At 39.4% G+C, this 12500-nt stretch overlaps 1 protein-coding gene across 6 annotated transcripts in view; it reads left to right on the top strand.

The window, feature by feature from the left end:
* Window positions 1-12500, top strand: part of LOC106881496 (uncharacterized) — a 145235-nt gene that overhangs the window by 121687 nt on the left and 11048 nt on the right. For all 6 annotated transcript variants that reach the window (XM_089350219.1, XM_089350220.1, XM_089350223.1 and 3 more), the window contains 2 exons: window positions 7210-7371; window positions 10729-12500. The exon at window positions 10729-12500 is cut by the window's right edge and continues 11048 nt beyond it. In XM_089350219.1, coding sequence (XP_089206345.1) covers window positions 7210-7371; window positions 10729-11609 — 1043 coding nt within the window. In that variant the 3' untranslated portion in view covers window positions 11610-12500. The remainder of the gene's footprint in view (window positions 1-7209; window positions 7372-10728) is intronic.

The raw sequence follows: 12500 nt of genomic DNA, 5'->3' as shown, positions 1-12500 counted from the left end.
TTGTACTATAGTCCCGGGCTGACCAAAGCCTTGTGAGTGGATATGGTAAATGGAAACTGAACCACATAGTAATCCAGTAGCCTGCCTATCAATGCTAACATGTAAACATAATTTTATTCCACACTGAAGTTATTATTACATGAAGGCTATGAAACGACTGTAACCCTAAGGATGTCATGTGGTTAAATAAATATATTAATTTCTCATAGCTCCTGACTTTTTATGGTTTATATATCATTTAATGTCTGCCTACGATGCTGGCATGGGTTGGACGGTTTGACAGGAGCTGACCAGGCAAGAACCTGCCCCAGACTACTGTGTCTGTTTTGGCATGATTTTTACAGCTGGATGCCCTTCCTGACACCAACTACCCAGCACACAGACACAGATACACCCGAACCTTGCTTCCCAATCATACAGTCTCTGGTCCAGTTCCATCATGTGGCACTTTGGGCATGTGTCTTCTTATATATTCCCAGGCTGGCCAAAGACTTGTGAGTGAATTTGGTAGACAGAAATTGAAAGAAGCCTATTGTATATGCATGTGTGTATAAAGGCGGTGAGCTGGCAGAATTGTTAGCACACCAGGCGAAATGCTTAGCGGTATTTCCTCTGCCGTTATCTTCTGAGTTCAAATTCCGCCGAGGTCAACTTTGCCTTTCATCCTTTCGGGGTCGATAAATTAAGTACCAGTTATACACTGGGGTCAATGTAATTGACTTAATCCCTTTGTCTGTCTCTGTTTGTCCCCTCTATGTTTAGCCTCTTGTGAGCAATAAAGAAATAAGGAAACTGAAAGAAGCCTATTTTATATCCATGTGTATGTGTGTGTTACTGTCTTCTTACCTGGGCCTCATGTGATTGTTGGAAGCAAGTGTCACTGTCATGAAAACAGTGCCCTTCATTCCCAATCTTCCATGAAAACCTGTCTGGTCATGGGGAAAGATCATCTTAGCTGGAAGCAGGTGAGTGTTGGTGACAGGAAGGGCATCCAGCTGTAGGAAATCCATCTCAACAAATACTTTCTGTCCCATGTGCAAACAGAGAAAAATGGTCATTAAAATGATGATGATGGTGATTATCATGCAGATATTTCTTTCGTACAAAGCAATTGATGGAGAGTTCATGGAAAGTGTGTCTGTGTGTGTTGGAGGTAAATTAGGTTAAGAACAATAATTTAATGATAGATAAGTACAGCTATATGTACAATGAGATACTTGAGAATAAATTCAAGTTACATTACTGTAATGAACATATAATGTATATTAAATATCTTATCTGACATGGTCTTGTTTCTAGTAGACAGGTATCCACCAAAATATATGGACATGTGGTGTTTCATCAGCCAAACAGCAGAGACTTTGCAGAAAAATTTACCGTTTTTATACACTGTGGTGTAAAAACTGGTTCTATGCAGAAGTTTATGAAATCTCAAGAACATAAATATGATTGATTTGTTTGTAAAAGACTTCACGATTTCGGTGCCTTGAATCACCAAGATTAATATCATCATCATCGTTATTTGAATGTTCATTTTTCCATGCTCGCATGTGTCGAACAGGATTTGTTGAGGTGATTGTTCTATGCTGGGATGCTCTTCCTGTCATCAGCCCTTGCCTATTTCCAGTTAAAGTAATATTTTCCTATACCCAGACTAGTTTCCACTGAAAATTGGAAAAGGAGGACACCACTTGTTTAACAGTGACACTTGTTTACGACTATCCCATGATGACAAAGCAAAGAAACACGAAGTCATGCACAAGCATGCATATATACACACACACACACATGTACACATACATATATGTATGGTGGGCTTCTTTCAGTTTCTGTCTACCAAATCCGCTCATAAGGCTTTGGTTGGCCTGGAGCTACATTCTTTTATTCTTTCATTTGTTTCAGTCATTTGACTGTGGCCATGCTGGAGCACCACCTTCAGTCGAGCAAATTGACCCCAGGACTTATTCTTTGTAAGCCCAGTACTTATTCTATTGGTCTCTTTTGTTGAACCACTAAGTTACGCGGATGTGAACACCCTAGCATCGGTTGTCAATCGATGTTGGGAGGACAAACACAGACACACACGCATGTACGACGGGCTTCTTTCAGTTTCCGTCTACCAAATCCACTCACAAGGCTTTGGTCGGCCTGAGGCTATAGTAGAAGACACTTGCCCAAGGTTCCACGCAGTGGGACTGAACTCTAAACCATGTGGTTGATGAGCAAGCTACTTACCACACAGCCACTCCTGTGCCTATAGTGTAAGGTGCTTGCCTAAGATGTCATGTAGTGGGGCTGAACCCAAAGTGATGTGGTTGGGAAGCTAACTTTTATCAATGTTTATTTCAGTAATTAAATCTCCTTTTGTAAAAACCTTTTATAGGGAAACCAAATATATTTCCATTATCAATGTTTCCATCTTTTTTGTGCAGCCCTTGTTTCTACACCAAAGTGTAGATTGGTAGTTCTACACTTATGACCCCTGGGAATTCATATAAGATTTTTAGGGGTACAAGGAAATAAAATAGTAATTTGGAGATCCACAGGAATATATCAAGGGCCCCTGAAAAAATTTTGCCTTAGAACAGGGTTTCTCAAAACCATTTTTTATCTATGGACCCCTTTGATCCATATTTTATTCTGGTGGACCCCCATAGCCATTCAATGTTTAAAAACTAGTTTTATAGAAACTTCTTTCAAAATTCCTACAGAGTGGTTAGCGTTAGGAAGGGCATCCAACTGTAGAAACTCTGCTAAATCAGATTGGAGCCTGGTGTAGCTATCTGGTTTCACCAGTCCTCAGTCAAATCGTCCAACCCATGCTAGCATGGAAAGCGGACGTTAAACGATGATGATGACATACATCTGAAGCAAAATTTTTTTCAGGGATCCTTAAGATATTGTAGATCTGTTGTGTGGACCACCAAAACTCTTATATGGACCATGCTTTAGAGGTATTTATTGCAAGAAACAACTAGTACCATTCTATAATTTTGGGATGAGGAATTCTGTACATTATTTACAATGGACGGATAGGTGTCTTCATCTTGTTGCATTCCGTTGCAAACCTACATAAGTAAATGAGTGATAAAACAAATGCAAGAAGTATCTGTAAAACTAATTTTTTAAACATTGAATGGAAAGCGGCAGGGAGTCCACCAGAATAAAATGATAACCAAAAGAGGCCCATAGATATAGAAGAAAATGACTGAGAACTCCTGGTGTAGATAAACAGTAAAATTCTCTTACAATTCTATTGTTTGGTTAATGAGGCAACAGATGTCCAAATATTTAGGGACAGGCATGGTTATATGGTTAAGAAGCTCGTTTTGCAACCATGTGGTTTTGGGTTCAGTCCCACAGCATGGCGCCTTGGATCTCAGACCAACCAGTGTCTTGTGAGTGAATTTTGAGATGGACACTGTGGAAGTCCATTGTGTGTGTGTGTGTGTGTGTGTGTGTGTGTGTGTGTGTGTGTGTGTGTGTGTGTGTGTGTGTGTGTGTCCCACCAAACTGACAACCAGAAAAATGTTAATCAACAATTGTGTTGTGAGCAGAAATGACATAGTGTTTCATGTAATTGCCCTTCATCAGGTAGGCACATTCCTTATGACATCAATGATGCCAACCCACCTGAGGTTACCCTTGGTTTTATGAGACAAACTTCCTGTTTAAAAGTGATTAGCAGTTCAGCAAAAGAGATCAACAGAATAAAAACCAGACTTAAATGAAAAGAAAATGTACTTGTAGTCGATTAGATGAACTAAAGCCCCTGGTGCCCAGCTTGGCTGCAGTCCAATGACTGAAACAAGTAAAAGCTTAGAGACATATTTGCATGAGTCAGAGATTTGATATGACCCTGCAGAGAAATAAGAAAAGATTTCAAAGAGACAAACCAAACAAAGAAGCTGCCATCTGTTGTTCAGAGCTGCATATATTTCATCATATTTGGTCATACGTGTATTCATGTTGCAGAGCTGTTTTCAATCTATCATTGTTATCTTTTCTATTCCGTTTCATGTCTAACCGACTGTAATATGATAACGCAGTGTTTTTCAAACTTAATGTAATGTGAAATTAGATTTTAAATAAGGATTATTTTTGCATTCAGCTTTGCTTTTCACATGTTATATATTTTGGAATAGTAATAATTGGACTGCTATTTTACATTAATGCTATCAGCATCAACCGCATCATTATCATCATCATCATCATCATCATCAATATCATCATCATCATCATCATCATCATCATCATCAATAGCAAGGCAGCAAGCTGGCTGAGTTGCTAGATTTTGAAGCAAAACGCTTTAGCAGCATTCCTTCCAGCTCATTATGTTCTAGGTTCAAATCTCACCAAAGTCAACTTTGCCTTTAAGCCTTTCAGAGGTGATATAATATGTACCAGTTAGAGTACTGGGGGGTGGGTCGCTGTAATTGGTTTGCTCCACTCAACTCAAAATTGCTAGTCTTGTGCCAAGCTTAGAAAGAATTATTATTTTTACTTTTCTTTCCTATTTGATTTTCCATATTCATCTTGTTTCTTGACCTCTGCTTTTTTTTGGGGGGGGGGGGGTAGTGATCAGAAATAGAAAAAAATGCCCCAGATCATAATTAAGGGCATTCCACCAATGCCCACCCTATGGAAGTGGGTATCTAGGAGTCTATTATCTAATGCAGCGCTTCCCATCGTTCTTGCACTCGCAACCCCTTGCCCAAAAGCTTGAAACCCACGTGACCCCCCCTACTAACAGCAGCTTGATTTACATTTTGATTAATATTATCCCAAGCTACTTCTAGCAAGGATACTTGACCTCCCCCACTCCCGCCAAAGCTTCATGACTCTCCAGGGGGCCAAGAACCACTGGTTGGGAACTCATGATCTAATGTATACTCTTTACTCTTTTTACTCTTTTACTTGTTTCAGTCTTTTGACTGTGGCCATGCTGGAGCACCGCCTTTAGTCGAGCAACTTGACCCCAGGACTTATTCTTTGTAAGCCTAGTACTTATATTCTATCGGTCTCTTTTGCCGAACTGCTAAGTTACGGGGACGTAAACACACCAGCATCGGTTTTCAATCGATGTTGGGGGGACAAACACAGATACACACACACACACACACACACACACACACACACACACACACACACACACACACACACACACACACACACACACACACACACACACATGCATATCATCATCATCATCATCATCGTTTAACGTCCATGCTAGCATGGGTTGGACGATTTGACTGAGGACCGGTGAAACCGGATGGCAACACCAGGCTCCAATCTGATTTGGCAGAGTTTCTACAGCTGGATGCCCTTCCTAATGCCAACCACTCTGAGAGTGTAGTGGGTGCTTTTTATGTGTCACCGGCATGAGGGCCAGTCCGGCAGTACTGGCAACTGCCATGCTCAAATGGTGTTTTTTTCGTGCCACCTACACAGGGGCCAGTCCAATGTTTTGTTCACATACCACTGGCACAAGTGCCAGTAAGGCGAAGCTAGAAACGATCGCGCTCAAATGGTGCTTTTTACATGTCACCGGCATGGGAGCGAGACCACTGCTCTGGCAGTGATCCTGCTCTGGCAGTGACCCTGCTCTGGCAGTGACCCTGCTCTGGCAGTGACCCTGCTCTGGCAGTGACCCTGCTCTGGCAGGGACCCTGCTCTGGCAGGGACCCTGCTCTGGCAGGGACCCTGCACTGGCAGGGACCCTGCTCTGGCAGTGATCCTGCTCAGATGGTGCTGTTAGCGCTCCACTGGCATGGGTGCCAGTCATCAAATTTGGTTCAATACAATGTATAATTGACAATTATCCATCATCTGATGTTATCCATTTGATTATAATACACCAAGGGGATTTACGACTTGTCAGACACCCTAGGCTATATCAACAACGTACTATTCAACGTAATGCATGCTTTGGACCAGCCCCTAGGCACTAAATACTCATTGGGTTTGTTTTCTCTGAGTACACAACCAGAATATCCTATTTTATACTTACCAACCATAGGCCGGAACCACAAGTTGTTCCAACCCTACCTGGCAAATATCTTTTCAAGTACCTGATTCTATCTGAATCCTTATTTTACTATATATCTTTTTTTTCAACCTATATATATATTAATTAATTAATTAATTAATTAATCAATAATGACTCAAAACCACAAATTTCCACTTCCACACAATGGTGAAGTTGGGGGAATGAGCAAAAACCTTTTTGCTTGTTTCCTCAACTTCACTAAAGTGGGAAAGTGAAAATTTATGGGTTTGAGTCATTCTTGACTGCGATTTTTAGCATGCTGGTGCTTTCCGATAGTACCCTTCATTATCATTTAATAATTTTTGTCTTTATGCTTTTTTTTACACATGCTAGCCATTGATATTATTGTGAATTATGAACAATAATATCCTTATATATGTATGGTTTGACTGGCTGAAACTTCGAAGTTACTGTCGATAATATTCTTGTTTAAGAATAATAAATTTGTACTCTACAAGCGTATAGAGTAACCGATCAGTTTAATGTAAAATTGTTTTTATTATAAATGAACATGAAAACAAACATTTATATATATAAAATTAGTGACTCGCCCACTCCCAAAGATAGCAGAAGATGAGATGATGGAAAGATAGATTGATGTTTAAGCATGAAAAAAAATGTCCTGTCTTAAAACCATTCCAATATAGAATTTTCTATCTCCATCCGTTTGCTATATTTGATGTCAGAGTCAGGAAATGTTATAAATGAAAATAAGATAAAATTAGACGGACAAAAAAATTGTAAAATGTAAAAATGTACCATGTTTCTGATGGTGGTGAGTAACACTGACTGATAAGAGAACATTCTTAGCTTATATCTTCTTTCTTAGTTCACGGAACTTTGGTACACAGGTACTTTTTTAATATTGGTTTCGAATTTCGGAACACCGCCAGCAATTTCAGTGGTGGGGAGTTAACTTGGTTACATCAACTCCAGTGCTCAGCTGCGGCTCAAAAAGATGAAAAGCAAAGCCAATCTTGGTGGAATTTGAACTCAGAACATAGAGATGGCCTCTAAGCATTTTGCCCAGCATGCTAACGATTCAGCCAGCTTGCTGCCTTTGTGTGTATTTTTGTATTATTTTGGTTTTATTTCTACAAATAAACTTTGTCGTGTGTATTCTCTGTGTAAACATCATGTTGTGTTTGTCTTTGCAGGTCTTGGTCTGTTGCTCCTCATTGTAGTAATTGTTGGTTGGAAGTTCACCCCCCAGGGGCACGAACCACTTCATTTACTATTTGGCTTAGGAGATCACAGTTTACTTAACCAAGCCCGATCACATGGTATGCAGCGGACTCGAGAAGGCTATTGGCATGGAGGTAAAGTTTTCAATTCTTTTCTGATTAAAATATTAAATAAAATCGATGACTAATGCACTTTTTTTGTTGTTATTTTACACTTTGAGAAGTTTGCTTTGCAACTCAGAAGTGCTGGGTTCAGTCCCACTCTGTGGCCCCTTGGGCAAGTGTCTTTTATAGCCCTGGGTTGACTTATGCTTTGCGAGTGTATTTGTTACATGGAAATCGTGTGGAAGCCTGTTGTATGTATGTATTGTGTGTGTGTTTGTCTCCCCCACGACTGGTGTTGCTTTGTTTACATTCCCATCATTTACATTGGTGTTTACAAACCAACTAAATCCATCAAGGTGGCGCTCAAGCATGGCCACAGTCAGTCAACTGAAAGAAGCAAGACAAATGTCGAGCTGCCAACCAAAAACCAGTTTTCATAAAGAAGCTTGCTACTGCTTTGTCAACCAAAAATTCTTCTCTACTCTTGGCACAAAGCCTGAAATTTTGGGGGAAGGGGCGAGTCGATTACATCAACCTCAGTACGCAACTGGTACTTATTTAATCGACCCTGAAAGGATGAAAGGCAAAGTCGACCTCAGTGGAATTTGAACTCAGAATGTAGCGGCAGACTAAATACCGCTAAGCATTTTGCATGGTGTGCAAACGATTCTGACAGCTTAGCTTGCCACTCTATCAACCAAATAATTCCATTCCACATAATTGGTTTAAAATAATTTCGGAGTTAGAACTGTTACATACATAAAACCCGGAAAAAGGGGATGCAGGGCTGTGCTTGGATTAAAGTAGTTGAGGCCCAGCTATGTATTAAAAAATGTGATGTTTATAGCTGGCACAACTTTGTGCTGTGATTTCTTTTGTTTTTGTGTTCGGGTTATTTTAAAATAAGATGATTTGTGTGTGTGTGTGTGTGTGTGTGTGTGTGTGTGTGTGAACATGCTTTTGTGAAGGACAACACCATTATTAAGCACAGTGAGGCTTTTGGTTTACTGTCAACTTTCACACATCAAGACAAGGACAATATAGGGCTTTCCTATAAGTAGGTTATCTCCCTTGGCTAGGCGGCACTCCATGTAGATAATTAAACTTCCGGAGACTACCCACGCCATTGTTATTGTTTTACGTCTTATGGATATAAAGCAGCTTGATGATTCAGCTATCGAAGTACTTACTGTGCCTGAGTTAAAGAAATATTTAAGATTATATGGACAGTATGTTACTGGAAGAAAGGCGGACTTGACTGAAAGGTTGAAAGGAATAAAAATTCTGTCAATGAAGAATGTCAACAAAGTAAATTCATCGGACGATAAGTCTGAAGTATCGGACGATACTTCAGACAGGAATAAGCAGAAGCTTATATCTCCTCTCGGTGAAGTATTGCCTGGTCTAAAGATCTTTGTAAGTTGCCGAATTTCACAGATAATGACATAATTACCTCGTGCTACGGATGAAAGCAAAGCAACAGTTAAGGAGTGACATATTTTACTACGACAGACACGTACACAGCATCGAATACCACGATGCGAGTGAAAGCTGCTCTCACTGTATTGTCCGGTGTCTGGTAATCCCTTCGATACCGACATCAAACCAAAAAAAGAATCCTGACCACAAAGTGTGGGTAATTATGTCAAATGTCACTGGCAATGTGCATTCAGCTGATTGCAACTGTTAAAGCAAGTCACTGAGCATGCGTACATGTCATACAGGAGAGTTCCAATCAGGGGTGGATAACAACCTTATAGGAACCCCCTATACATTCAGTTACACACACATATCTCCAACCAACTAACCAACCAACCAACCAACCAATAATTCATTCGTTCAAATAGTGTGTGTTTATTGGTGTTACAAAGTAACGTCTGTGCAAAGGTACCGTTGCTGTAGCCATTCCTTTTTTCCTTTCTTTGCTATTTCAGGCTGAATTCTTCCATTTATTTGATTTGAACTTCAGAAAGCTACTGAGGTTGTGTACCTCCCATCTATTTAATGTAAAATAGTTTTGATTCGGTGATAAAAGAAAGTTGAAAAAAGAAAAATGCAAATCAACAAATTATGTTACTTTGTTATGAGAAGGAATGATGTAATGTTTCATGTAGATGTCCTTCACCAGCCAGGCACGTTCCTGATAATATAAGCCCTTTTGATACTGAGACTGCTCCTTGTTTTATGATACAATCTTCCTGCTTTCAAGCGATTTAAATTAAAGGCCTATCAAAATTCTATGTTAATTTATGTTCCAAATGCCAGCTAAATAATGATAGCTGTTTTCGTAAATTCCTCATTTACAGTTCTATATTTAAGAGATGAGGAATTATGTACATTATTTACATTTGACGGATATTTGTCCTCATCTTGTTTGTTGTTAACACAACATTTCGGCTGATATACCCTCCAGCCTTCGTCAGGTGTCTTGGGGAAATTTTAAACCTGGGTTCTCATTCCTAAGGTATTTTTTGAAGTTGTTGTTGTTATCATTATTATTATTATTATTATTATTATTATTATTATTATTATTAAGGTTACTGCCTGGAATAGAACTCAGAATCTTGGGGTTAGTAGCCCTCGCTCTTAACCACTATGCCATATGCCCACAGGCACAATAATGATAATAATAATATCGAAAAATACCTTAAGAATGAGAACCCAGGTTTGAAATTTCCCCAAGACACCTGATGAAGGCTTGAGGGTATATCAGCCAAAATGTTGTTAACAACAAACAAGATGAGGACAAATATCCGTCAAATGTAAATAATGTAAAGAATTCTTCATTTGTTTGAAAATTAATTGAAATGAAGGTAGTGTATTTGAACAGAAATATTGGTAGCAAAATGGTTAAATTAACATAGAATTTTGATGGAAAGATATAAGTCAGATCACTTTGTTTCAAATACCAGCTCAATAATGACAAATTCTTTTTCAAAATAATTAAAACAAAGACAGTACCACTATCACCTGACTGGCCCCTGTGCTGGTGGCATGTAAGAAGCACCCAATACACTCTCAGAGTGGTTGGTGTTAGGAAGGTCATCCAGCTGTAGAAACTCTGCCAGATCAGATTGGAGCCTGGTGCAACCTCCTGGCTTGCCGGTCCCCAGTCAAACTGTCCAACATGGAAAGCGGACATTAAATGATGATGATGATGATGATGATGATGAAAGGTACTGTTTTTCCACAGAAACAGGGTAACAAGAAGCTTAATGTGTTTCAGATTATGCTATATTAATGAATTGATGTTTGTTGATGTAGAATGCCACCATCAGTCTGTTTGAAACTATAGTGATACCTTAGGAATAATGTGAATTTTGTCTCAGCTAGTTTGCTTATTTGCATTGCTTCACTAATCTGGTGTCTGTCTGTCTGCAATTTCAGGTATCATGTACCCTGAGTTTCAATATCGGCGACCACCACCTTCCTATGATGTGTCTATGCAAGAATACCAACAGCAGCTACTACAACAGTACCAACAATCTATGAACAACACTGATAATTACAGCCTACCAAGTTCTCCACCTCCCACCTACCGGTCACGGGCCAGCACCCTGCGACCAGGAGTTTATATGGTGTTCCCACCTAACCCAAATGAAAGTTACCCAAATTCTTTACCTCCTACCTACAGGTCGCAAATGAGCGATGCCCATTCACGACCATCACTGCCCCTAACTGAGTGTGACTCTGAGAGCTTTGCCATAGCAGACCTGTCGGACTTTCAGAATGATCCCATATCTAATGACACTTTAGAGTCCAATACAAACTCTATCAACACTGACAGTAACTTTAGCACTATGAACCATTTCAGGCCCTACCCCGTGGACCACCATACGCCAGCGTATCGTCCTGAAATAGGGAACCTTACCATTGATACCACACCATCAATGTATCCGGGACGCTCTCAAGGAACCATGACAGACCCCGAAGGATTGACACCCTGTTCGACCACTTTACCAGCAAGCTACAGAACTGATGTTCCGTGTGATATTCTTACGAACACTCCCTCTTCCCCCCCGCCGTTACCAGCACCTCCTGCTGCCGATGCCCTCAGCAGACCAGAACTGTTGAGTGAGAGGACATTCGGTGCATCAATTGCAGACTATTGTGAGAACAGCGGTGTTACCAATAGCAACTCTATCAGTCGAAACTCTAGTGCCGAGCACGTCGATGCTTTGCCAAACTCTGCCACCCCTTCCTCTTCCTCCTCTTCCTCTTCCCCCTCTTCTACTCAAATAAAAGCTACAGCTGAGACGTGTTTGTGACAGATCTGAACCTTCAGTGTATTCAATTATACTTTGTTGACATTATCATTATTATTATTAATATAATTATTATTTCATTTTAACCTTTCTGTAAAAGAAAAACTCAAAAACAGAAGAAAAAGCAAAACTTTTATGTATTTTTTCATATATATATATATATATATATGTACCACACACACAAACACTAAATGGTTGATTTGATCAAGAATAGGTGTCTCTTCTCTCTTTCTCGCCCTCTCTCTTTCACACCTCCTCATATATGTATACACACTCATATATATATAATGAGTATGAGGATGCTTACACAAAGATAGGTAGGCACCAGGTTAGTGCTCGGACAGTTTGAATTCTTAAAAATCCAGCTTCTTTATCAGAATAAGGTTCTTCAAAGCTGAAGCGTTGGTGCAAAGAAAGTCTGAGCAAATGATAGATAGTAAAGCGAGATGAACAAATGATCACAGGTGTATGGAATATAGTTACAGTTGTGGCATAATATTACATGATACAATCAGATCTTTACAGCTGTTTTGATGCATCTTGTTAATAGTGGATATTATTATGCATATTATGCAATTAGGTATAAACATCATAAGACAATATTATTATTCAAAAGCACATAAGTAAACATAATATTAATATGCAAGAGCTATGCTATATAAATACCGTCATGCGTCAAACACAGTGCATTGTCTTCAGAAGGTGTGTGAAATTCCACAAGTGCTTTTGAATAATATTGCCTTTTAATGCTTATGGCTAATCAAATAATATGCATAATGATATCCACTATTGACAGGGTACATCAAAACAGCTGTAAAGATCTGATTATATCATGTAATATTATGTAGCATCTCATATAACCATATTCTATATATGTATGATTGTTCATCTCTC

The sequence above is a fragment of the Octopus bimaculoides genome, chromosome 4 (genome assembly GCF_046866305.1).
Source record: "Octopus bimaculoides isolate indiv1 chromosome 4, ASM4686630v1, whole genome shotgun sequence".
Taxonomy (NCBI): domain Eukaryota; kingdom Metazoa; phylum Mollusca; class Cephalopoda; order Octopoda; family Octopodidae; genus Octopus; species Octopus bimaculoides.
This window is presented reverse-complemented; position numbering and strand designations above follow the sequence as displayed.